Raw genomic sequence first — 24026 nt, forward strand, 5'->3', positions numbered from 1 at the left:
GGGCGCATCTAGTTGCCATTGCCAGGATGGTGTGCTGTGTGTGTGGGACACATTTAGGTTCACTAGTCGTATGGGACGATGTAGCTCGGGAAGTCAGGCTTGACTGTTCCAATTCACAACTAAGTCCGAAGATTATGCTACCTGCCAGTGGTTCGGTAATTTGTGACTACGGAAATCAAATGTGAATCGTTCGTTTCCCACTTGTGGCGGCGGAAAAGTGGTTCGGTCCGGGGAATCGTAATGGGCCAGCTAAAGAAAACAAATGTACAGCAGCAGCCTCTGAACGAAGCCATTGCTAGCACGAGTCTTTGATTTGGAAGGATAGTTGCTGAGGACCATTCTCACAATAGTATAAAAGATCTAAATTCTAACCTCTAAAACAGACAACAATAAAATGTATTTCTTTCAGAGTTGATAATATCCATTACATGATCAAATGCGCTGATGGGTTAGGCTTTGGATTCGGTTTATGTTGTCGCATTTTATAATCATTTATACTACTTTCAAGCGATCGATTTTCAAAATACGACTCGCACTTTAACCACCCCTTCACCGCGCCATCAAAATATAAATAAGTCATACTCCTGATGAACTAATATTTATTAAAACATTTACTAAATAAAAACATAGACCTGATAGTTTGTTTGCAAAAAAAACACCAAAGCACAGTGAGTTGGTGTTAAAACTCTATCTTTGATCCTAGTGCTGCAGGATTTTGTCAACATTTATATTATTTTTATTCAAAAAAAGTATTACGTGTACACTATGTATATGGACTTCTAAATTTGGTAATTGTTACGAATCACACTCGGCCTGGCCTTGGGTACAAGATAATAACTGCTTGATCTCCCACGAGCATGGTCCTGCCAGAGTGTTTGCCTTGCCCGATACCGGGGAAGCCTGTCCTAGCGAGGCTGTCTCTTGTGAATCGGAACCGCTGAACATTCCGATGAGGGTATGTCCAACGGTATTACCGACGGAGCCAATCGCTACACTACCCGCAGTACCTGCGATTTGAGCAATTAATCCAAATGCCTGGTGGGAAGCTACCATTGGTGCAGCGACAGCCGAGTGTGACGCAGGCTGGACCATCGGCTAACTCGATTCCGGCGAGGTGGAGCGGCTGCAATTGGTGCGGACCTATGAAGCGATGTATATAATTTCAAGGACATTTGCAACGCAATTACCAGAGATCATCAGAATGTTTCGTGGCTAACGTTGTAATTCAGCAAAAAAAAAACAAAAGTTAAATTGATCGCAACAAATAAAATCGATTTCTTCAACGAATCGTGGACAAGAAAAATTCAACTACCAAATTTAACGGACCATTGCCTGATGACGTCAAATAAAAATGAAAGCCTAGCGAGCTTGTTAATACAAGATATTCGCATTTAAAAGCGAACCAAATCAAGTTTCTCATACTGTGGTCGAAAACAAAAAAATCCAAGTCTATGTAAACAAGCTCTGCGAACTGTCAAAAAAGTGAGGTTAAACATTTTCATCCAATGTTCATACGGCGAGAGGTTCATTTTAGTTTGTTTACATTGCTAATGAATTTTGTACTGCGATTCACCACTTCATTCACCGCGTTGCCAAGAACTTAAGTGAAAATATTCAAAGCAGTGCTGCCCAAACGCACATTTTAAGTCCCACCATTCTTGCTGAGGTGAAAAAAATATTCAACATTCTTGCATATTTCAAATTTTAAAAAATCATTAAAAAATCATGATAACTCATAAAAATCTCATTTTTACGGAAATGTTCTTATAAATGTGTAATCTTTCGATTAAAAATAAGAAAAACAGGTGTTAGGTCGGACGAGAAAGGTCTATTGCAGAATCATTAACCCGAAAATCGAATCTATTAAATTCTAATAAATAGAAATGGAATTCATTCGCATTTTGTGGAACATGGCGTACTTCAGAAATAGAGCTCAGTACGGGTTCTTGGCTGGCTTGATTCTCGAGACCGCGATGTAAGCTCAGACTAAACACGTACCAGACGTGAACTTTCGGACGGACTCCCATCCAAGGGATGCCAAAGAGTATTCAGATTTATATGTACAAGACGTTCCGGGACTTCGGATTGCCTCTAGCTATCGACTGTACGGGACGTTAGAAACACGAATAGCTTGATAAAAACTAAGAAATTTTTTTGGTGCTGCAAGAAGGTCTGTCCGTATTCCGCCCCGGCTGTGCAAACGAAACACCACGCTTGCTCTCTTATCGTGTAACAATAGAGCCACAGAGCCATACAGAATCAAATTCCACTACTTTAAGAATCGTCCAGACTCTGCCAAAAGACGCTTGTAGAATATATTCAATAAGTTTCTTGACAGTGACATGGTCCCACATAAATGGAGATAAGTGAGTGTCATCGTCATCCAAAACCCAGAAAAACTCTGAAACCATAAAGTGTTACAATTTTCCAAAATGATCGCGAGACAACAAAATGGCAATTTTCAAGGTTTGATATGCGCGGGAGTAGAGATGAGGTATAAGAACCATTTTTACTCGCTGCGATGCACTCGTAGTGAAAAGCAAAATTGAAACCCCCAACAGGTGGCTTTTGGGGAAGTGAGAAATTGAGATGACAGGAAACTTAGACGAGTGAATTAAATGGTGGAACAGAACTGAAAAGGAAGGATCGAAAGACTAGTTGGAGCCAAGAAAACGAGACGTAGCTCTCTTGTATCTAGGCCGTGGAAGTGAACGCATCGTTTTACCAACCAAGTCATAGTTTTGCGCTAGTAAGTGTCTAGTAAGGACTGCTAGCTAGGCTGAATGCCCCGGTCACTTCTCTGGTAACCGTGGAGTTTAGCCAAGACCGAAAAAAGAGACCTCTCGTAATCGTACCTCATGTCAGAACGGCTAATACGAAAAGGAGACCGTCGTCGCAGATCCCGGTGGTAAATTTCGTCACAACTTCCATCTGCTAATCGCAAAGAACTAGGCGGTCTTCGGACTGCGGTAGACTGTGTTTAGGGAGTCGTCCACTTACCCGGTATTTCTCAAAGCCGTGAGGGAGCCATCAATTACCCACCGCAGGCCCGCGCATTTCCCGCCACGTGCTATGGTGAAAGTAGACCGCCGTCTGCAGCAAGTTGCGAGAGCTACAGGAACCAAAGTAACTCAACCGCCAACCGTCTGTGACCGTTCCGCTACGTATCCCGCTCCGTCGCCCGCCCCGTTTCACCACCATCACAGCCACCGCCGTGCTCAACTAGCACCGTAAAGTCACCGTCATCTTTTGTTTGAGAGTGAGTAATAGAAAATATAAAACTAACCCCCGAATTTCGCCTCCCCATCACCTCTGTTAGGACCCTAGGACTCGAGAACCCAAAAAAAGCCTTTCGCGCCCGCCCCGCCGGCTGCTGTTGGTCAGACCAGCAGCTTAAGGCTTAGACTGATTCCCCTTCCGTGTCTCGCAAAGCGATCCTCGAGGGCTAAGAGAGCCGTACCAGATAACCGGTAACACTTCCGATCACAACTCGTAGCGACCGATTGCAATGATCTGCTGAGTCCGGAAGTTGTTCGAAAAAATGATCATATCTCGCCTCGGTAATTGGGTCGAATCAAATGGATTACTGTTTGACATACAATTTGACGTCCTCAAAAAGGCAAAGAGACGAACGAAGATCAAATGGCCTTTGCTAGCAAGGAGGATATCAGTTTTTTTAGGGGCTTTAGACTCTTTTTATCAGCATTATTTCTGAGAAGCTGAACTCGTATGGTCTTTCATTGATTGGATCAACTTTTTGCTAAACTTGATTTCTGAAAAACGAAAGCTGTTGCGCATGGAAATTTCGCGACATCACTAATTTGCTACATGGGCCTTCCACAGGGCTCATGTCTGAACCCTATTGTATATAACGTTTTCGTGCATGACATTGACGAATGTCTTGTCAATTCCTGCACACTAAGGCAATTTGCAGATTACTTGCGTCCTCCAGCGAGTAGACAAAGGGAGTTCTCCACGGAGAAAACTGAGCTAGTCGTATTTTCAAGGAAGTGTGAACCAGCGCAATTACAGCTTCAATTAATGGATGAAACTATCAGGTTTTAACTTTCAAGTATCTCGGTTCCTGGTACGACTCCAAAGGTACCTGAGGATGTCACATTAGGTATCTAAAACAGAAGTACCAACAATCAATTTTCTTCGTACAATAACCGGAACATGGTGGGGTGTCCAATGGACACTGTCCACCCAGGAGACCTGATCAGGCTGTACCAAACAACGATATTGTCGGTTATGGAGTACGGGTGTTTCTGTCCCGCTCTGCTGCGAACATACATTTCATCAAACTGGAGAGAATCCAGTATAGTTCCTTACGCATTGTCTTGGGTTCCATGCACTCGACCCATGAGCCTCGAAGAGCTGGCGGGTGCTCTTCCGCTGTAAAATCGATTCTCGGAACTCTCATATCGATTGCTTATCCGATGCGACATCTTGAATCCATAGGTAATTGTAAATTTCGAGAAGGTCGTCGAGCTTAATTCCCAATCTCGATTTATGTCTTTGCACTTCGACTACATAGCACAGAGAATCAATCCTTGTTCGTAATATCCCAACCGTGTCAATCTCCCTCATGCTCCTGAATTAACTGTATTCTTGGACACATCCATGAAGGATGAGATTCTTGAAATCCCGAATGACATACGTCCGCAAGGATCAAGTAACCAAGGTACATGATCAACAAACCAAAAGACTCAAACAAACACACGACGGGCGGCTTCAAATGCGCTGCATACAAAAACGCGAAGGCAAGGAAACAATTATGGAGATAGCCCAGCTTAATCTCAATCGATGCGACATTGCACAGCAACTGTTGTGGCAGTCAACAACAGAAACGAAATGTGACGTGACAATTATTGCAGGGCAGTATCGTGTCCCTCCCGATAACGGTAACTGGGTGCTGAATAATGCAGGGATGGCAGCAATCGAAGTAATGGGCGGTTTTCCTGTCCAAAAGGTGGTGGATAACACACACGAAGACTTCCTGCACGCCAGGATCAACGGCGTATTTGTCTGTAGGTGCTGTGCTCCTTTAAGAAAGACACCAAAACAGTACAATCGGATGCTAGGCGCACTAACTGACTCGTTCGTCAAACGAACCACGATTATTAAAGGAGGAGATTTTAACGCTTGTGCCGTGGAGTGGGGCAGCAGGCTGACCAACGCAAAAGGTTACATCTTGTTGGAAGCGTGAAGACTGTGCAACAAAGGTTCCACTAGCACATTCCGTAAAGACTGTGAGGAATCCATAATCAATATAACATTCTGCAATCCTTCGCTGATGGTTAACATGAATTGGCGAGTTAGTGAGCAGTATACAGTGACCACCAAGAGATCCACTACACCATTGGTCGGCAGAATTGTACCGTAACGCGGAGAATTAGGACTGGCGTGCATAAGTAGAAAATAAAGGAAGTACTTCGTGCTGACTGGCTCCCTCCAATGCTGATGAGCTGTCGAAAACAGGAGAGAGAGTATGCGATGTAACAATGGCGAGAGAAATGAAGCCGAGAAACTACCGGCGTCCAGCGAACTGATGAAACGAAACGCTCAGCATCTTCCGGGCTGCCAGCTTAAAAGCCAGAAGACGCATTCAGAGAGCAAGATCTGCGGTAGTCCACCTTTAAACGCGAAATAATGCTAAGCAACTCCACCTGCTACAAGAAATTATGCAGAGAAGTAGACGCTAATCTCTGGGGCAATGCTTACCGTGTCGTGATTGCAAGAATCAAGGGTTCATCGACACGCTGACAAAATGAAGATTATCGTGGAGGGTCTTTTTCTGAAGCACGACCCAACCGCATGGCACCCTACGTCGATGCAGACGGGGGAAAAGCTGGTGACAATCGAGCCTCCAACAACGAGCTCCTTATAGTGGCGAAGGGCCTAAAAGCGAGGAAAGCAACCGGACCGGACGGTATGCTCAACGAGGCGCTGAAGACCGCGATCCTGGTGTTTCCGTACAATATTCCCGGATACGAGAAATATCCAGAACCTGGTGTTGCTACCAAAACCAGAGAAACCACCAGGAGATACAGCACCGTATCGGTCTATATGCCTACTGGATACTCTTGGTAAACTTCTGGAAAGGGTCATACTCAACAGGCTGACGACCTACGCTGAAATCGAGAACGAACTATCGCAGAGGCAGTTCGGGTTTCGCAAAGGGATTTCGAAGGTGGACGTCATCCGCACAGTCATCGCGAGCGCAGAGAAACTATCGAAGTAACAGAGAAGGAGTAATACTTAATGCGCCGTAGTAACGTTGGACGTGAAGAACGCGTTCAACAGTGCTAGCTGGGAGGCCATCGCCGTAGCGCTGCACAAAATGCGGGTTCCAGAATATCTGTACAAGGTTCTGAAAAGTTACTCCCAGAACCAAGTACTGGTCTACGAAACAAACATGTGGTAGAGGTCGATTAAAGTCACGGTGGGAGTATCTCAGGGTTCCATTTGCTCTGGAATATAATGTACAACGGAGTGTTTACACTGGAACTGCACAGGGATGTTGATATCGTCAGCTTAGCAGATGACGTTGCCCTGACGATAATCGGCGAGACCCATGAGGAGGTGGAGATGTTGACGGCAGATACAATAATCATCTTGGAAACCTGGATGGCTGACGTCAAGTTGCTGTTGGCAAGAAGGAGCGTGTCGTGATCAGCGTCGAGGGACAATCCATCCCATCGATGCGTTCGCTGAAGCATCTGGGTGTGATGGTCAACGAACGGTTTAATTACAACGGCCATGTCGATAATGTATTGGAGAAGGACGAGAGGACAACTAACGCATTGGCAAGGATCATACTGAATACCACAGGAGCAAGATGCAGCACGAGACGGCTCATGGCGGGTGTCTCATCCGCTATATTTAGGCATGGCGTACCGACCTGGGCTGCTACACAGAGCTCAAAACAAAACCAGACGAAGTTGACAAACACGTTTCGCTTAATGACTATATGTACAGAACGATATCGACGAAAGCTGTATACGTAATTGCCGAGAGGATCTCTATCTGCATCACTCTGGCTGAGGACGTGGAATGCTACCTGCGGAGAAATGCACGAAATGCAAGGAGACTGGTCAGAGTGGACTCGGTGGTTAAGTAGCAGCAAAAGTGGGACAAGGCGGAGAAAAGAAAGAGGATACACCGACTCATTCCAAGTGTGTCCGTTAGGGTACATAGGAAGTATGGAGAGATTAACTTCTATTTGACGTAGTTTTTGTCCAGATACGGATGCTTCTGGAAGTACTTGCATCGGTTTGGACGCGCTTCGTCACCCCTTTGGAGTGTGTAAATGTGCAAGAGACACCGGAACACGTGGTCTTCGAATGTCCTAGGTTCAGAGAAGTTCGAAGGGGTATGCCTGATGTGACAGTTGACAATATCGTCGAAGAAATGTACCACGTTGAGCATATCTGGGTCGCTGCTAACAGGATGGGTACTAGTATATGCTCCGAGCTGCAGAGGAAGTGGTGAATGGACCAACAAAGTAGCGCCATTGGCTAGAAAGTCGTTGTGAAGCCACGAATCAGGTTTCGGGAGAAATTCCACCGCCGAAGAACTCTCCGTCTGTGTAGTCTAGGTCTACCGCCGGTGACCAGTTTAGTAGTACGCGACATAGCACTAGGTTCGGGTCGTCGGGGCGCCAGTGAATCTGCCGTCAGGCTTCACCGGAATCGCCCCTATCGACACCCTACCGGGTGGCTCGTGAGTAGATTAGATTCACCACCGAGTATTAGAGCGAGTAGACCGTGTCGAAAGCTAGCAGTGGGTCGTTGGGGCGCCAGTGAACCAGAAGCTACGCTCCACACGGAATCGCTGGACAGACCTCCCTAGTAACAATTTGAATTTTATGATAGTTTCATAGCCCCTCATAAAACTTACAATGCACTTGTAGCGCGCTATAAAACCTCAATTGTTACTTGGGCTCAACACCTACTGACTGGCCTGTCCACCGCCGGGAACTAGATCGAGTAGATCGGGAATATCGGGAAAAATCTATTGACTCACGAAATAAACGCCGATACCGACAGAAGATCTGCTGCCGACAAACTCTCAGTCGGAGTAGGGTAGTTTACCGCCGGATAATATCCGAGTAGATCTCGATGAAGCTGGGAACTGAATGGCTCAAGGAAGCGGGTATTGGTGTCGGTAGAAATTTCTCCGTCGGCAATCTATCAGTCGGAGTAGGGTTAGTTTACCGTAGGGGACTGTTCGAGTAGATTGTGATAAGGCCGGGAGCTGAATGACTCACGGAGACAAGAGCTAAATGGCTCATGGAAACTGCTGAATCTGGCAGTATCTAAACGTCTCACGGGGACGAGAGCTAAATAGTGACGTAATAGATGGAGACAGGAAGCAAAAGAAGAGTCGAGCGTTAAATCAAAGCTCAAGGGCCGATCATAATGAGCCTCCCATGAAGTAATTCCTTGATGTAGTTCCGTGGGAAAGAAGGCTGAAAAAAGAGAAGGGAGTGTTTTTAGTGGTTAAGCACGAACAGGAGACATGAGTCCCACACAGTGCCAATACATTACAGGCTTTTGAAGATTTTTAAACCTGATTATAAAAAACAACACACAGACATTTTACCATCTGGACGAGCTGAATTGAATATTATCTGAATGTCGGCCTCTCGGATAAAGAGCCGATTTTTAGAGTACAATGCCTTTCTTTATTTGAGCAAGGCCAACGTCCATTATGCCTAAGGTATTTATGCCTAAAGTGATACACCCGTTCAAAGTTGATCATTCCTAAATTAATACAATCAAAAAGAAAAACTATGAACGAAATGATGTGATTCCGGAAGAACTATTTCTTACTAAATTGTGAGAAATCTGTTCGCTGTGACTGTCTACTTTCATTGATGAACCCACGCAAAAGCAAATGTTACCTGGTATATGTTTCCGCTCACTTTCATATTGCTTAAAATTGCTTTGATCCGGAACAACCCGCTTGGGTTGGTAACGTAGTGCTCTCGTGACTGCGAAATAGAATAATTCCAAACGCTTTGCGAAATGTGTGCGAGCTGACGGCTTTTTGATGTATTTCCGGTTTTGATGATCATCATTTATCAGGATTTGCTTTGGATCCAAAACGCCCTAGGAATGGAATATACATACAAACGCACAAGCTTCGAGGCGCCTATTTTCATGCCGAACGGCAGCCATCTACCGGAGAGGCACTAATTAATTAACGGAGGACAGCCTCGCTCGTACGGATGCGGGAGAGGGTTCTGTTTGTGAATAAGCATTTCAGACCTATTTCGAGTGGGAACTCTTCATATGTCAGGCGGAGATGTCATTTGAAATAAGAAAATGTAGCCTGCAGGATGATAGTGAAGTCCTACGACTGAGTTGTGTGCTCCTGTTGTGGCACCGCCGCCGCAACGGAAGCGATGCTGAGATTATATGAGATGGTAATTTCCGGCTGCTTCTTGACAGAGCAGCTCACGAAAGTTTAGCAAGCGGGACTTTAATTAACGTCTACAAATGTTAGACTAAGACCTACTAAGACTTTTCACTCACTGTGGCAACGCTGCTGTGAGAATGAAAATGAAATTACATACTCGGATGGAATCCATACCTTTGTGATTTGGTTTTTCTGTATGTACATAGTGTGCAGGATTTCGCACCTTTCTGTGTGATAAATGAATATTAAGTTTGGGTAAATAGATTTTTTGGCAATGTTATTTTGTTGACAAAAGATAAATAATAGTGCGAAAATGTCATAGTAAAAATATTCAATTATCAATTATTAAATTAAGAAATACAAGTAAAAGCTAATGTTCCTACAAATTATGTTCAAAACAACATCCTGATTGGATTAAAATATCCAAAAGATATTGATTAAAATTTTCAAACATAATGCTCACCTATCCTTTCCGGTTCTGTTCTTTTAAATTCATAAATTACTGGAACCGGGGCTTCTTTCAACTGCAACCACCTCGTCGGAAATGTGCAGTCGGGCAAGATAGGTATCGGGCATTATATGCATGACCATAAATTACGCCTGGGTTTTCCCCTCTGAACCTGCCACATGTCCCCATATCTACGAGCTCGAACAATACACTCGCTTTCTTCGGTGGCTTCCTTTTTCGGTGTGAAGATCTAGAGAGCCTGGACCTGCGGGAGGCACAGGGAATAAGTTAAACCAGAGCTTTCCTACTTTGGAACAGCTTTATTTATAGCGGTAACATTCGGTTTGGACGGTTGGTCTCCACAAATTTACTAAGAATAATTTGCACAATACCGGAGATTTTTTTCAGGTTGTGAGACGGGGCTGCTCCGAAGTTCTAGTGAAAGAGCAAAAATACTGCGCATCACCGTGCATTGTGACTAGAGTGGTTCTGTAGTTTGTTAGTGATATATATTCGAACATATAGGATTTAGCATTTTAGTCGTATTTATAATATATTATGATGAAATAAACATAAAAACAAAGGACTATCACTACACAATTTCTTTACGGAATTTTCGCCTTTTGTTTCGTTAGTTTGCAGCTGATTCATATCGTACTGGATAAATGCAGATCTAGCCCAAAGGATCGGTATACACTCTATACCAGCTCATCGAATAAGCAATGATCTCTGATAACCTAATCAACTTTTTGTAATATATCACTGAAGAGTTATTCGTTTTTTGTCATGCATGGATTATAAGAGGGTTCCTTTATTTCAGGTTGGGAAAATATCTCTCATCCAGGTGAGCTGCATAAACGGCAATCAATTGATCAACTGCACTATACCCGTCCCTAGTAACTCGTTTCAGTATTCTACTTTGCAATATTTACTTTCGTAATAAATCTGTATTCTTGCTAATTTACTATGGTCAACGAATTTGATACGAATAAGGGGGGGAAGGTAAAGACAGTTGTGACAATTAGTTATATGGGTGAAGGGAGCAATAATTTTTTGACAATTTTTGCGTCACGTAACTAATGAATGGTCCCTAGGTTCTTCCATCGAGATAAATGTTTAGGTTAGGTAAGAATTGAACGCTTGGTAGTATGCGTAGGAGAAATTGTGTTTAGCTTTGTCATTAGTTTATCCATGTAAAACCTTTTCAAAACTCTAAAAGAAGAATATCAGTCGATTCATTAGATTAACACGATTCAAATTATGCAAAATAGTTGGAGGAAAAACAATTAACCAAGTGGAATGGTGCTTTTGAAAAAGTAGTATACCATTTTCAGAAACTATAACAAAACCGTCTTTGAACTCTAGCGCCTGCTTATTTAGGGAGCTAAGGAGTTTAGGTGAAGATATGTAGAACCTATGACAATGTTATGTCGTGTTAGTAAATCCACATTTTGTCCATACAGTGATGGTATTTGTTAAAAAAAAAGACTGGATGTTTTCACTACTGTTGTAGAAATAAGCTGTCATAGTATGTTGTGAATTGTAAATTAAACTCACCTAAAATAATGCAACCGATTTAACTTTTACGTTATTCATTTTTGGATTATTCGTGAATCTGATTTGAATTTGTTCACTGTAGTAATACTTTCGCATTACGAGGATGCAAAAAGATGTTACTAAACGGCGCATATTGCTGCTAGCAATGGTCCAATATTACTCGCTCTTCTCTTATATGGGTCATTCAGTGCGAAATGATCTTCACAGATTTGAACCAATTTTGGAGAAATTATTCAATTTTTGTTTCAATTGAACCACACCTCGTTTTAACAAATTATCAAAACCATTGATATTTTTTTTATTATATTTCCAATTCTATTTCGTATTTGTATTTGTATTTTGTAATTGTCATATATACACCAACAGGCAATTCAAAGCCCCAATGATATCTTAATGCTAAACTTATTGCTAACAGTCAAATCAGTAAAAACGTTTGGTAAAAATAATAAGAATAAAGAGAAAAAACAGCAACAACACAACGGATAATGCAGGAATCAGCCGAAATTAACGGGCCCATTGAAAGTTCTGGAAAACCGTAGACACAGAGTTGGGCGAGACAAATTAAAGTTGAAAACAGATGCGACCCGGTTGAAGATCCTTTGTAGGCCAGTAATGGCTCCGTGCAAGCTATAATTAGTGCGTCGAAATTGCAATCAGAGCATAAGGATGTTACACGTTGTTCGAGGTGCGACATTTATGTTAATTGGTTCCAAGATGGCTGGGCAATCCAGATGACCTCGCAAAGAATCAGCACCGAACAGAATCCTTGCTGTATTCCTTTGAACAAGCAGGGGTTCCAAACTAATCAGCTGGCACCGGCTTTCGTAACTTGGCAGACGGACAGGATCTCTCAACGGCAAAGCGCAAAACGTAAAAAGCGTCGTTGCACGAACTCAATTCTTTCAACACCGTTGTAATAGTTTGGCCTCCAAACTTCGCAGCAGTACTGCAGGATTGACCGCGACAAAGAGCAGTACAGCGATTTGAGACAATAGATATCTGTAAAATTTTTAGCTATCCTGAAGATGCATCCCAGCATTCGAGATGCTTTGCCTACTGTATAGGAGACATGCTGTTTAAACGTTAGTTGCGAATCAAGTATCACTCCTAGATCTTTCACCTGGCTAACGCGTTTTAGTATCCAGTAAACGGTAGTTAAAACAAACCGAACACTTCTGCAGCGCCCATAGTTTTCGGCCAGCATCAACCCTGGAAAATTTCTCCAAGTGGTGCACCATGGAAGCTAATTTCCTGGGTTACATCACCAGCTACAGCCTTAAGCTAAGCTGATATTTTGATGCACTCGCGCTTTCCAAGCCATATGCTTACGGAAAAGAATAAACACTTTGTTTAATTAAACACAGTTTGTTGCTGCCAGCAGCAGACGGCGACGCTATTATAGAAAGTAAAGGCTTCCGAGTATGAGTCATAGTGAACTACTGATTCATCCACCGGGGTCTTTACTCTCGCGAGCGTGGAAAGAATGTTTTGTTTAGGTCTGAGACTCTCTCAGAGAGAAGTCTACACAGACGAAATGATAAAAGTCTTTTGCGTCAGATTGGAAGAGGTCAGTCGTGAAAAGTTAATTAGGGTTCGCACGCGCAACAGGCGCGCTGGCGAAGAGGTCAGTCGGATAAGTCAGTCGATATAAGTTAGAGTTAGCACGCGAAAACCGGGGTGCGTCGTAAAATTAAGCGGAAAATTCGACCGTATTTATGTATGTATGAAGGTGTATCGCAAAACTAATAAAGGTAGTGAAACTTAGTGGCTTTTCTGTGCGATATTTGTGCGAAAGAAAACGAAATAGCTTACGTTGGACCGAGTCTGGTAAGGCAAATCTGTAAGAAAAATCCACCCTGCTCCCGTCGTACAAAACCAGTGGCCACCGGCGGCTACACTTCTTTGGATTTACACACATACGGTTCGTGTTACACCAGTCAGTAAAGGTTTAAAACTGTCGCTGGAGTAATCTACAATCTTCAGTAGAGCGGATGAGAAGAAACATCTTGAGATCGTCTGCGAAGGACAGGCGTGGAGTTTTCAGAACTAGATGGACGTCGTTTAGGTAAAGCAGAAACATCAGCGGTCCCAAGTGACTTCCCGAGGGTACTCATAACGTAGAAGTAAATGTGGGTGCCTGACAATCTCCAATGACAACCACTATTTCTCGATCTGTATCCTACCTTACAGAACAACTGCAACAAACCACCGTTAATTTCAAATCTCTCCATTTTACCGCCTGTTATGTCATGGTTCACTTTTTCAAAAGCGACAGATAGGTCTGTGTAGATAACATCGGTTTGAGCGCGACGTTCCATACTCTCAGTTATGTAGGATGTTAGGTAGGGTTACCAAATGGACTGAGAGCAAATTAAGGACATCACTGCCAAATGTTATGCCAGTTAGTCGAAATTCTGTCTCATTTTCCAGCGGTTGAATTGGGACGTTGAATCTCAATCGAGACAAATTAGAATGGTGTAGTACCAATACCGAACGAAGATACCACTTTGGCCAAACCTCATATTGAGCTATCCTACAAATTTTGGTTACTTCTGAGTAAAACAAATTTTGGTTGCCATGAGTCGCAGAGAGAATGCATTAACGAAAAAATCGCTGGAAGGAATTGAAATTGATTCTCTTGGAATAACTTTGATCTGAATATTACAGGGTGATTCGTCATGAGATTTTTTTTAATGTAGTAAAAAAATTGAAAAATGGAGTAAATCGCGAATTGTTTATTTGTCAATCGAAAGAATATTTTTTGCCATTAATTGTTTGAAAAACATTTCTTTTAAATGTTGACCGTGTTGGCGCTTTAGGTAGTCCATTCGACTGGTCCAATTTTTGATGACGGATTCGAGCATTTCAAGTGGTATCTGACTAATTACTCGAGTAATGTCGATTTCCAATGCTTGGGGATGTCACCGCCGCTATGTTTTCTTGACTGCGTGCTGGATGTGGTCGATTTGTTCGCTAATCATCCAATAACGAGAATTACAACGCTTACTTTTTGGTTGTATGGCGAATAGTTCAGTCATTTGGCCGATTATGTCGACCATATTATGGTCGGAGTGCACTAAACACATTTCCCACAGATCGCTGATTTTTGTAATATAGTTGAATAATTTGAAGATGATGAACCGTTCCGTTATGAAATGGCAAACAATCCTAAACTATAATAGCATGACAGTTTGCAGTTAGTACCCGTCATCTACTAGAAAATGCCCTGTCAAAAACTTCATGTTGAACCACCCCGTATATGCCAAGGTTTGAGACTAACATTAAGAACATTTGAAGTAAAATAAGGACGCTTTCCAAAAACCTCGAAAATAAGGACATGTCCTTTAAAATAAGGACGGTTGGTAACCCTATGTTAGGCAAAGCAGATTAGTCGGTGTCGAACGCCCAGACGTGAAGCCATGTTGATTATCAGTTAGGCACTGCTTACAGTGAGCCTGAAGAGGTTCCATAATCACCAGCTCGAACAACTTCGAGACAGCACTCAATGAAGTAATTCCTCGGTCATTATAACGGCTCGCTTATTACCCTTTTTATGGACTGAGAACATGTTCGCGGACTTCCAGTTGGATGGAAAAAATGCCGCTGACAATAGCTGCTCGAAAGATACGAAGAAATGGAGTCGCTAAAACGCAAGAGGGTGAATGTTTTGACGTTTCTTTGAAAAATGAGTGAAACCAACATAAGCTGGCTTCCTGGCTCGGATAGTTGCCAAAAATGACAGCGAACGCGCTTTAAGCAACGTTCACATCACTAGGAGCCAATGTTGTTAACTCGAAATGAAACTTATCGAATACAAACAAACTTCATTTTGATGTGCTTAACTGGTACTGAGGTGATAAAAGCATTCGGATTTTGTGGAGGAACAACGATGAAAGAGAAAGCGTGATTTCTCATATATTGTTATTAATTACGTGTTTTGAATTCAACTTTTAAACAGTGTCGTACAGTTCATGTGAACAGACCTTGGACATTTGAAGCGTAGCTAGCGCTACTGGCACTTGGTGGCAGCTTCAGGCAGCAAACAGTTTTCACGGGGCTGCTAAAACGTCGATGTGCCTTTTCAAAAGTGCTGAAGGGAAGCCGTCGGGTCCTGGATTGAACGATTTCAGCCGAGAAAAAGCTTTATTGACATCGATAGCGCTTAGAGTTTGGCTCACGACCGGAACTTGACTAACAGCGAGTTCAATTTGATCAACTGTGAAGGCCTCATCAGTAAATTTCTCCGAAAAAAGTCGGCACTTATCTTGGGATGTGATAGCTGTGCGGTCGTTGAAAGTCATAGATGACGGCAGTCAGAATTCCTTGCGCTGTTCATTTACTTTACATATTTCCAGAAACGTTTTGGGTGTGACTTGAGATTATGCTGAATGTTTTGCTGATGTCAAAAAAAAAAAAAATCTTAACTACCTCGTTTATAAGCATGGTTGAGAGTGACGTAATTCAGCCGTCGAATCGTGCTCGTGTGCTAAGGAGGGCCGGTTTGTTGATGATGAACTTTCTTCGGGACGTGCCTTCTCAGTAACATAACCCAAAACGTTGGAACATGTTTGAACTGCGATATTTATTTTTTTATTTATATATATAGGTCTTCGACTATTAATCGCACAGACTGGCTTATCAACTAATCCTTATACTAAAAGTACATCTTGCAACATTGAAATCGAAAAAAACATGAAACTTGATTAAACACACGACAACTTACATTTAACGGGTTGTTTCGTTCGAATTGCGTACGGCATAACGGTAAACGGAAAAAACTCCACTTGGCGTGTTTGTCTTCTAGGTGCATTGAAGTTAAGTTGACCCAAGAGTTTGATTCTCCTGTCAGCAAGCGTAGGCAGGTGAATTAATGCGCAACGTTGCACATACGGCGGTAAACGAACTGGGTCGGTCCAAGGTAAAAGGCGAAGAGCATACCTGATGAAACATTTCTGCACCCTCTCAATGCTGTTAATGTGGACACCGTGATAAGGAGCCCAACCAGGAACGGCATACTCCAAGATGCTGCATACAAACGAACAATAAAGCGTTTTCAAACTGTACACATTCTGGAACGACTGAGTGTTTCGCCTTAAAAATCCTAACATGCAGAAAGCTTTGGCGGTAGTAGACGCTACATGCTCGGAGAAAGTTAACTTGCTGTCCAAATAAACTACCAAATCTTTGACGACGAAGTTGCGGTGTACGTTGGCTGACGACATTTTATAGTTAAACATGTTCGGCGATAGGATCCGAGTGAATGTAATCACGCTGCATTTTTTTATATTCACCTCCATTCCGTTGATGGTGCACTAATTTAACAAAGCGTCAATGTCTAGCTGAAGTAATTTACAATCTTCCAAAGATTTTATAAGTCGGTAGAATTTCAAATCATCGGCAAACATAGATTTCAAAACCGTGTTAAGATCATTTATAAACAAAATGAAAAGCAATGGTCCAAGATGACTGCCTTGTGGTACACCAGAACAGATATCAAAAGGCGTAGAAAGTATATCGCCTAATCGAACAAAAGCGCTTCGTCCTGCGTGATAAGGAAGCTAAGATATCAACATCTTCGGGGTCCAGAGTATTTAGCCAATCGAGAGTGAAGAAGAGCTCTGCGATACTGCGATGATCAGCTTTGTGGAAGTCGTATGAGACGAGGACCGGAGGAACATTGTAATCGTGCGCCAGGGTGCGATCAATAGGGTGGGACAAAAAATAGAATCCACCTCCGAGCAACTTTTCAGGTACCGTTTGGGTCCTAGAACAACTGTGCAAATTCTTAGCTCGATCCCTGAAACTATATTTTTGCGCCTACTGTTTAAAGTTTACATGGGATTTTGTATGGAAAAACTAACTTTCACAAAATAATTCTTCCTAAAAATAAATCGTTATGTGTCTTTTATTGGAAATTTAACAAAGAAACAAAGTCTCGAAAACCGCGAAACGATCTGACGCTCGAGAAAAAAGTTATTAAGCAGAAACCGATTGATGCTCTGACGATTGATAAAATATTCATTTTTTCTAGCACCACTGCTGTTGGTGGTCCAATTATATGCAATTTTGTTTTGATCTTCTTTTAATGTGTTTAAATCATTTATCTATGCTGTTTGGCCACTTCGCAAGGGTTTTGGGGGATAAATTGAGGCTTCTATGAGAAAGTTAAAAATTTTGTATATAATTCGACCGTCAGCAGCAGTGATGCTATGAAAAGCGAAATTTTCATCAATCTTCAGGGCATCAATTGGTTTTTGCTTAATAACTTTTTCCACAAGCATCAGATCGTTTCGTAGTCTTCTAGAGTTTGTTTCTTTGACAAATTTCCGATAAAAATCAGTCATCTATTTATTTTTAGGAGATAACGGGCGACTTCTGGAAGAATTATTTTGCAAAAGTAGATTTCCCCATACGAAATCCCATGTAAACTTTAAACCGTGGGCGCACCGATCGAACTAAAAATTTGCAGAATTGTTCTGGAAGCTAAATGGGACCCAAAAAGTTATTCGGAGCGATTTTTTTATTCATATAACAATGTCCCACTCTAGCGATCAATCGTGGCGATCAATGGTGGGTGATGGCTACTGGTTTCACTAGAGGAGAGGGAGCCATAAGATTTAACAGAAACCTGATCGCTAACAAAACAAAGATCAAGGTGGCGGTTATTCTCGTTTGCGATAGGTTTAGTTTATAGTAACGTGGCTGAGCTGTAGCTGTCACGAAGCCTCGCCGCCCATGAGTAAAGAATGGAGTTTTTGGCTATTTATAGGCTACTAGCTAATACCCATCGCGCGTTGCTGCGACTTTCAACGAAATAGGAGAAAAACACAATTTGTTCCGAAGCGCCATGTGACAGGCAGATAATCCCCAACCAATAGCATACAAACATGCTCCATAACAAATGCCTACTAAGTATAATTTTTTGCGGCAATCGGTTAAGCCGTTTGGGAGTCCATAAATCATATACATACAAACATTAACTTTTATATATAAAGAAAGATATGTAATATAGCTATTTATATTGATAATTTTTTTTATTTGGTTCTTTATTACATTCCACCTACACCCCCCCCCCCCCCCCTAGAGCTTCAGTTAGCTACCGACGGCTTTGTGATATTGCGGAACTCCTCCCCGCACCGAGGCTAGTTTTAGGGGATTTCAACTCCCACGGTGCGGCATGGGGTTGCCTCCATGACGATAATCGATCTACTTCACTCCATGAGCTATTCAATTACCTTAATATGACCATTTTGAATACGGGAGAAATGACACGGATTCCAGCCTTTCCAGCGTGTCCGAGCGCCTTAGACCTGACCCTCTGCTCGACATCGCTGCGATTAGATTGCATGTGGAATGAAATCTCTCTATTCATCACGGCAGCGACCATCTGCCAATCATAATTAATATTGCTAACGGTTCAGGGCCACCGAATGCAGTCAATGTTCCGTAATCCCTCACACTAAATATTGATTGGAAGAGCTACGCGTCCGCGATATACGAAAAAGTAAAATCGACACAAGAGCTTCGTCCGGAGGAAGAGCACGGGTTCCTGGCTGGCTTGATTCTCGATACCGCAATTCAAGCTCAGACTAAACGCGTACCAAACGCGAACTCTCGAGGACATCCTCCCAACCCATGGTGGGACAAAGAGTGCTCAGACGTGTACGTGGAGAAGGTTGCCGCGTATAAGACCATCCGGGACGACGTGCTGCCAGCCAGCTACCGACAGTACGCGATGGCAGAAACGCGCATGAGTTTGATGAAAGCCAAAAATCGTAGCTACTGGGGCCGGTTCATCGACGGGCTAACGAGAGAAATAACGATGAGCACTCTTTTAGGCAAGGCCCGGCGCTTACGAAACCGAAACAGTACTAACGAGACCGTGTAATATTCAAACCGTTGGCTATTCAATTTCGCCAAGAAGATTTGTCTGGATGCCGCCCCGGTACAGAAGATCTACCGCACCGCGCCCCTTCACGATAACGTGAACGAAACACCGTTTTCGATGGTGGAGTTCTCACTTGCTCTCTTATCATGTAATAATAAAGCCCCATGGCAGACATAATCAAATTTAACTTGTTAAAGAATCTGCCAGACTCTACCAAGAGACGTTGAATTTTTTTAATAAGTTTCTTGAATTTATTTAATAAGTCATGACTGGAGGCAAGTGAAGGTCATCCTTCCAAAACCAGGAAAACCAGCCTCCGACCACAACTTGTATCGACCGATCGCAATGCTGTCCTGTATCCGGAAGTTATTCGAGAAAATGATCCTATCCCGCCTCGGCACTTGGGTTGAAACAAATGACTTACTGTCAGATACACAATTTCGTTTCCGCAAAGGCAAAGGGACGAACGATTGTCTTGCGTTGCTCTCAATAGAAATTCAAATGGCTTATGCTAGCAAAGAGCAGATGTCATCACTTTTCCTAGATATAAAGGGGGTTTTTGATTCAGTTTCTATCAAAATTCTTCCTGAGAAGTTGCACCAGCATGGTCTTTCACGGACTCCACATAACTTTTTGCTAAACTTGCTGTCTGAAAAACATATATTTTTCGCATGGTGATTTATCGACATCACGAATTTGCTACATGGGTATTCCCCAGGGCTCATGTCTAGGCCCAACTTTTACGTGAATGACAATGACGAATACCTTGACAGTTCCTGCACGATACGGCAGCTTGCAGACAATGGTGTGGTCTCTATTACAGGTCCCAAAGCCGACGATCTGTACGAACCATTGCAAGATACCTTGGACAATTTGTCTGCTTGGGCCCTCCAGTGGGGTATCGAGTTCTCCATGGAGAAAACTGAGCTAGTTGTATTTTCAAAGAATCGTGAACCAGCGCAACTATAGCTTCAATTAATGGATCAAACTATTGCTCAGGTTCCAACTTCCAAATACCTCAGGGTCATTAGGTATCTGAAACAGAAGTGCCAACAAAGGGTCAACTTTTTCCGTACAATAACCGCAACATGGTGGGATGCCCACCCAGGAGACCTGATCAGGCTGTACCAAACAACAATATTGTCGGTGATGGAGAACGGGAGTTTCTGTTTCCGCTCCGCTGCGAACATACACTTAATCAAACTAGAGTTAATCCAATATTGTTGTTTGCGTATTGTTCTGGGTTGCATGCACTCGACACATACGATGAGTCTAGAAGTGCTGGCGGGCGTCCTTCCGCAGAAAAATCGATTTTAGGACCTCTCATCACATTGCTCATCCAATGCGATATCTTGAACCCGTTAGTAATTGCAAATTTCGAGAGGCTCGTCGAGCTCAATTCTCAAACCCGATTTATGTCCTTGTACTTCGATTACATGGCATAAAATATCAATCCTTCTTCATATTATCCCAACCGTGTCCATCTTCTTCATGCTTCTGATTCAACTGTATTCTTCGACACATCCATGAAAGACGAGATTCGTGGAATCCCGGATCACATTCGAGAAGTCGACTACAATAAAATGTGTTACACTGACAGATCAAGCCTCGACGGCTTCACTGGCTTCGGTATATTCAATCAAAACCTAACCGCCTCATTCAAACTGAATGTTCCTGCTTCAGTTTACGTCGCAGAACTTGCTGCTATTCAGTATACCCTTGCGATTATTGATACTAAGCCCACCGATCATTACTTTATTGTCTCGAATAGCCTCAGCTCAATCGAAGCTCTCCGTTCAATGAAACCTAGAAAGCACATTCCACATTTTCTGGAGAAAATCTGGGACCGCCTGCATGCTTTGTCTGTAAGATCGTACGCGGGCGCTTTAGATGGTGACCTATTTGAAAGATCAATTTGCTTCAGCGAATTTTTCAGTATTACTCATCAGAGAACCCTTAAAAGTTGGCAAACTTCATGGAGCAATAGGGAACTAGGAATGTGGCTAAATTCGATAATCCCTAAGGCATCGACGAATCTTGGTTCAGGGGGATGGATGTGGGTCGGGATTTCATTCGTGTGATGTCTCGGTTCATGTCCAATCACTACACGCTGGACGCTCATGTCCGACGTATTGGGTATGCAAATAGCGGTATTTGCGGCATTTGTCGCAACGGTTGTCACGATATTGAACATATTGTCTGGGCATGCGCCGAGCACTGTTCTGCAAGATCTCAATTATTCCTTTCCCTTCGGGCCCGAGGAAGATCACCCAATATCCCGTTTCGAGATGTACTGGCAAACCGCGATCTCCTTTATATGTTCCTCGTATACACCTTCCCAAAAACCATCAATATTCAGATTTAACTGCCCCTATTATTTCCTTATCATTATCAGAAGTACCCTTTTCCGCCTACCGAACCCCCACGATTGTTTGATGTGACTCCCAGACGATACAGATACAGAGATTTAGGACTTTAAACCCCCCCCCCCCCCTCCCCCTTCAATATCTTCCCAAGATTATGGGCCGTTTGTCTTGTTTTAGTTGATCAATATATAATCTCGTTAAGAAATGCCCAACAGTACTACTACTTAAAAATAACCTTAAATAATCCTCCGTAATAGGGTTACTGTGCCCTAATTCATCTTAGCACCTCTATTCATCCCAACCATTTGAACACATTAGTTAGAGCAGTGTCTGCTATCTCTATTCAACGCATTAGCTCAAATGATAGGATTAATAAGGGTGTACTAGACTTTTCGCTTCGCTCTAATGCGAGTATTTTACATTTTCCAAGCCCGATTTTTTATTGATCTGCTTCTGGTGGGCGTAGCGTATTGGTAAATCGATTGCCTTGTACGCAACGCACCTGGGTTCGAGTCCCGACCCCGCACATAGGGTTAGACATTTTTCACAAGAGACTTTTCTAACCCGAAGAGGCGAATGACCTTAAGGTTAAAACCTCTATAATCGAAATAAAAAAAAAACGAAGCAAATATGTTGCTACCTATTTTAACGCAATACAATTAGTGTAAGCCGACCCGATCAGAAATCAACATCAAAATTATATCAAAATAAGATATTATATCATGGAAAAATATATATCTCTGTTTGCTATAAAATATAGCGGGATAGTTGTTAAAATATCAAGTTTTTATACCAAGAAAATGCATCGGTTATATCTTATTATATCTCAGTCTATTTTTATATAAAGTCTATTTGTTGAGTCTTGGGTTGATATAATAATTATATCACACAGACGGATATTTAAGATAGTGTATATCTAATTGAGGACAGTAATTATATCTGAAAATATCAGAATTGTATCACATAAATCCAAATCTTTTTTCTGTTTTTAATTAATAAATCAAATAATTTCTTGTTAAAGATAATTCTCATTAGTACAATTTGCATTTAATTTCACTGTGTTACTAATTTGATTATTATTATTACCGTCGCAGCTACTTGTAAGAAGTTGTTCTAACTTAGAACTCGCAGTTAGTTCAGCGTACTTTTATAATTTGTTAATTTTTTTCTGGGGCGTTCCTGTTTTGCGCTTTACATCCTTAGTATATTCAAAATGCTTATTCCTTTTCTTTCGCATGTTCCAGTCTTTAATACTCTTCTTTAATAGCTTGCCTGCAATTTATATACATTTAGTTTCCATTCCTCTTCAGGGTTTACAGAGTGCTGCTCTTTTGGCTTGTCGTATGCCGAAACCGGTCTAATCAAATCTCTAAAGCTACTTGCTGCTTCGTGGGCCTACAGCGGAACATTTTCTCTGTTGTGTTCTGTAATCAGCGAGTAACTTTACAAATGTACATTCTTTTATGTATTTACATTCCAACCTATGACAAGACAAGACTACCAGTAATGCGATTTGGAGCCAGTACTTGGGAGGATTCATTTCTAATGGCATCATTATAGCTTCGTAAAACTATCTTGGAAATATATTATTTTGTTGTTCTTACTATGTTGAAAAGACAATATGGTTGATATAAATATGATAAATTATATGATATCATTATTGACAAATCAAAACATGATATAATTATAAATTTTTTTTATAATTTGTTCCAAGCGACATATATCAAAATTATATGATCATATGATATAAATATCAAATCGAGCAATAATTTTGATATATTTTTGATATGGTTTTCTGATCGGGGAGTTATCAGCAAAATAGTGTGACATCTTGACTAATGAGATGAATAAGGGCACGTCTACCCTATTAATAAAAATTGAAGCACGCCCTCTAGTTATTTCTAGTTTTAATATGTCTGTAAAATGTTCTGCTTTGTTAATAATTAATTGTTCCAATAATAAAAATTCTAAGATTCACTATACAAAAAACACACAAAATGAACCCACCGCCCCTCCCCCCTTAATTTTACGAATATTATATATGTATATGTAAAAGTTAACTGTAAAACTTCTTTAGTTTAATTATATAACAACAACATTATATTTAAATGTGTAACCCCCTAGTTTTAAGAAATTCAAAATGTAACACTTGGGACGCTGCTCTAACTAATGTATTTAAATGGGTGGGATGAATACAGGGTCTAAGATGAGTTCGAGCACAGTAACCCTATATCAAAATACGTACCCGCCATATTTTAACACTTGGTATGACATTTATGGTAGACTAAGGAATGTTGATAATTGTTTGCCAAAATATGCAACTCTTTGAAAAAACTGACTT

General features: G+C 41.9%; 2 protein-coding genes across 5 annotated transcripts in view; both read right to left on the reverse strand.

Moving 5' to 3' along the window:
* The window catches only part of LOC131683828 (ras-specific guanine nucleotide-releasing factor 2-like), a 542029-nt gene that overhangs the window by 187514 nt on the left and 330489 nt on the right, over positions 1 to 24026 (reverse strand). The window lies entirely within an intron of this gene.
* LOC131680583 (coiled-coil-helix-coiled-coil-helix domain-containing protein 2-like) lies at positions 796 to 1092 on the reverse strand. Its single transcript, XM_058961296.1, has one exon. The coding sequence runs from the start codon at positions 1090 to 1092 to the stop codon at positions 796 to 798; it is 297 nt and encodes a 98-aa protein (XP_058817279.1).

The sequence above is a fragment of the Topomyia yanbarensis genome, chromosome 2 (genome assembly GCF_030247195.1).
Source record: "Topomyia yanbarensis strain Yona2022 chromosome 2, ASM3024719v1, whole genome shotgun sequence".
Taxonomy (NCBI): Eukaryota; Metazoa; Arthropoda; class Insecta; order Diptera; family Culicidae; genus Topomyia; species Topomyia yanbarensis.